The sequence below is a fragment of the Neofelis nebulosa genome, chromosome 12 (assembly GCF_028018385.1).
Source record: "Neofelis nebulosa isolate mNeoNeb1 chromosome 12, mNeoNeb1.pri, whole genome shotgun sequence".
Lineage (NCBI taxonomy): Eukaryota > Metazoa > Chordata > Mammalia > Carnivora > Felidae > Neofelis > Neofelis nebulosa.
This window is the reverse complement of record NC_080793.1, coordinates 64,662,218-64,665,655: the sequence shown is the minus strand read 5'-3', so window position 1 is coordinate 64,665,655 and position 3,438 is coordinate 64,662,218. Positions and strand designations below refer to the sequence as shown.

The following is a 3,438-nucleotide window of genomic DNA, read 5'->3' as shown; positions in this document are numbered from 1 at the left end:
TGCTCTGTTGCCTGGGTTGTATAGAAGCCCAGCCCCCCTGAGAAAGAGGGCAAAGCACACGTGCAGACAGAGTCCATGAAGGATAAAGATTTCTTAGCACAGGGGCACCTGGGTGGCTCATTCCATTAAGTGTCTGACTTCAGCTTAGGTCATGATCTCACGGCTCGTGAGTCATGAGCCCTGCATTGGGCTCTGTGCTCAGAGCCTGGAGCCTGCCTCAGATTCTGTGTCCCTCTCTTGCTCTGCCCCTCCCCTGCTCATGCTCTGTCTCTCTCTCTCCCTCAAAAATAAATAAATGTTAAAAAAATTTTTTAATAAAAATAAATAAAAAGATTTCCTAGCACAGCTGAATCTTTGGTTTCAGTTCATTACTGAACTTGGGCTGCATCTCAGCCCCTAGGTTCTGTGAGTCCTTTGAATCCTGATAATAAATATCTCTGTGACTTAAGCTGATTCTCTGCTGTTTTCCTACTTGTAACCGAAACTGTTGTAACGAACTGTAGAAATTATACTGAATCTATGGATGATGGTGATTTTGGTTGCCAAGAACTAGTTCTCAAGAAGATTTAATTCATATATGTTGTTCTCTGTAACCCCAGCACCTAGAACTGAATTTTTCTTTTGGCAGATACCTGACATATGTTAGGACAAAATGAAGTTACAACTCACCATCTCTTTTGCTTATTGTTGAAAACATAGAATGGAAATAGCTCAAAAGTAAAATCAAACCTAAGTTTTGATGAATTTATCTGAAACTGAATTTATTTGAATTATTCTGTCAGGTTAGAAAAAATGAATTAAAATTCTTATGTTTCACATATCAGATTTATTCATTAAACAGGAAGATAAAAAGCAAATGTGGTAAAGGGGCACCTGAGTGGCTCAATCAGTTAAGTGCCCGACTCTTGATTTTGGCTCAGGTCATGATCTCACAGTTGTCGGATCGATACCCGTGTGGGGCTTCGGGCTGAGCCTTAAGCTTGCTTGGAATTCTCTCTCTCCCTCTGGACTTCTCCCCTAGTCATGCCATCTCCCTCACTCATGTGTGCTCTCTCTCTCTTAAAATAAATAAACATTTTTTTTTTAAAAAGCAAATGTAGCAAAGAACCAACTTTAATCTACCAGAACGGGGAAATAAATACTTTGCAAAGAGTTTTGTTGAAAGAAGTCACAAGAGGAGTATGCTTAGGTGGCGCTGTTTGCTTTTATACATTATAAACAGAATTCAGAATTCATTAAAAAAATTTTTTTTAATGTTTACTTATTTTTTTTCAAGAGAATATTAAATCGTTTATTGATTACACATGATAATGGACGATACACAAGCTTTAATCCCATCTATAATTTTATCTGATACCATAATTCAATTTAGATATATTGCATAGGATGTGCCAACAATCATACTAATAACCAAATAAACTCCACGACTTTGCTTGGGTGACCCTTTTAACGGTGAACTCCAGGTCACAACACATTAACTGTCAGTTCAACCACACCAATGTTTGTGGAGACAACGGCTTCTGTGCCCAAGCAGGTTGCAAATAAATTTCAAATGGAACCTGGCATCACCCTGATGGAATTCTAACTTCACACTGTTGGGGTAGTTTACCAAGATGGCTTCAGAGTAGACTAACTTTACACAGCACATTTAAAAAAAGACACATTTATTCAGCGTCATGATCAGACTATTACATTTAGCAATCAACAGCATGGGTGCAAAAAAAAAAAATCTACATTAAAACCCTTTGTTGGAATGGTTTACACTTTCCACAGAACAGAAACTAAAATAACCTGTTATACAATTAGTCACAAATACAGTCCTCGAGTTTTTTGCCCATACACATGAGTATTGTCTAAAACATGTCTTCTTTGTAGCAGCTAGGCCCTGCCACCACTGTGCTTGGCTGAGTTCACAAATCTGTTGTAACCTGTAGCTTCCCTGTCACTTCTCTGGCTCTCCTCTCCTGCTAAGCTTTGTTTCCTGGCAGTAATTAAAACCTTCTGCCACTGCCATAGCTACTGCTGCTGCTGGAACCGCCATAGCCACCTTGGTTTCGTGGTTTGGCAAAGTATTGGCCTCCACCACCATAGGGGCCAGAGCTTCTGCCTCCAAAATTTCCTCCTTTCATGGGTCCAAAATTTGAAGATTGATTGTTGTAATTGCCAAAATCATTATAGCTTCCACCACCTCCAAAGTTGCTTCCATCGTTACCAAATCCATTATAGCCATCCCCACTGCCACCATATCCACCACCACCTCGACTGCCGCCAAAGCCACCTCGCCCACTGAAGTTTCCTCCATGGCCAAAGTTGTCATTCCCACCAAAACCACCTCCACAACCACCACCGAAGTTCCCAGAACCACTTCGACCTCTTTGGCTGGAAGAAGCACTAGCCATCTCTTGCTTAGATAAAGCTTTCCTTACTTCACAGTTGTGGCCGTTCACAGTATGGTATTTTTGAATGACAATCTTGTCTACAGAGTCATGGTCATCAAAGGTCACAAAAGCAAAGCCTCTCTTTTTGCCACTGCCTCGGTCAGTCATGATTTCAATCACTTCAATTTTCCCATACTGTTCAAAATAATCTCTTAGATGATGTTCTTCAGTGTCTTCTTTAATGCCACCGACAAAAATCTTTTTCACAGTTAAGTGGGCACCAGGTCTTTGAGAATCTTCTCTCGAGATAGCCCTCTTTGGTTCCACAACTCTTCCATCCACCTTGTGTGGCCTTGCATTCATGGCTGCATCCACCTCTTCCACAGTGGCATAGGTGACAAACCCAAAGCCTCTGGAGCGCTTGGTGTTTGGATCTCTCATTACCACACAGTCCGTAAGTGTTCCCCATTTCTCAAAATGGCTCCTCAGACTCTCATCGGTTGTTTCAAAGCTCAAACCTCCAATGAAAAGCTTCCGCAGCTGTTCAGGCTCTTTGGGAGACTCTGACTTAGACATGACGGCGGTGGGAGGGGAGACTTTCACGATGCTTACTCGGCGGTGTCCACGGGCAGAAAAGCAATGTTTACTTATTTTTGAGAGAGAAAGAGAGAGTGCAAGCAGGGGAGGGGCAGACACACACACACACACACACACACACACACACACACACACACACAGAATCTGAAGCAGGCTCCAGGCCCTGAGCTGTCAGCACAGAGCCCTATGCAGGGCTCAAACTCACGAGCTGCGAGATCATGACCTGAGCCTAAGTGAGGCACTTAACTATCTGAGCCACCCAGGCGTCCCTACATTTTGTTTTTTCTAGAAGGAAACTGAAAAGTGGACTCTTGTGGAGATCTACTTCCTTAGTTCTGTTAATTATTCCCATCTTGGAAAACAGAATAGTATCTAAATCTTCACTAGAGCTGATAACAAAACCATTTGTTACTTGATTTTTTTTTTTTTTTAAGTAATCTCTACACCCAGCGTGGGGCTCAAA

General features: G+C 41.9%; 1 protein-coding gene across 1 annotated transcript; it reads right to left on the bottom strand.

The window, feature by feature from the left end:
• Positions 1-1,277: 1,277 nt before the first annotated feature.
• On the bottom strand, positions 1,278-3,009 carry LOC131491930 (heterogeneous nuclear ribonucleoprotein A1-like). The gene has a single exon (XM_058695448.1). It carries the CDS (start codon positions 2,952-2,954, stop codon positions 1,992-1,994), a length of 963 nt encoding a protein of 320 aa, XP_058551431.1. The 5' UTR covers positions 2,955-3,009; the 3' UTR covers positions 1,278-1,991.
• Positions 3,010-3,438: the final 429 nt, after the last annotated feature.

What these genes read in the sequence shown, in the direction of transcription:
- LOC131491930 (XM_058695448.1), bottom strand. Translation starts at nt 2,954, where the DNA reads ATGTCTAAGTCAGAGTCTCCCAAAGAGCCTGAACAGCTGCGGAAGCTT.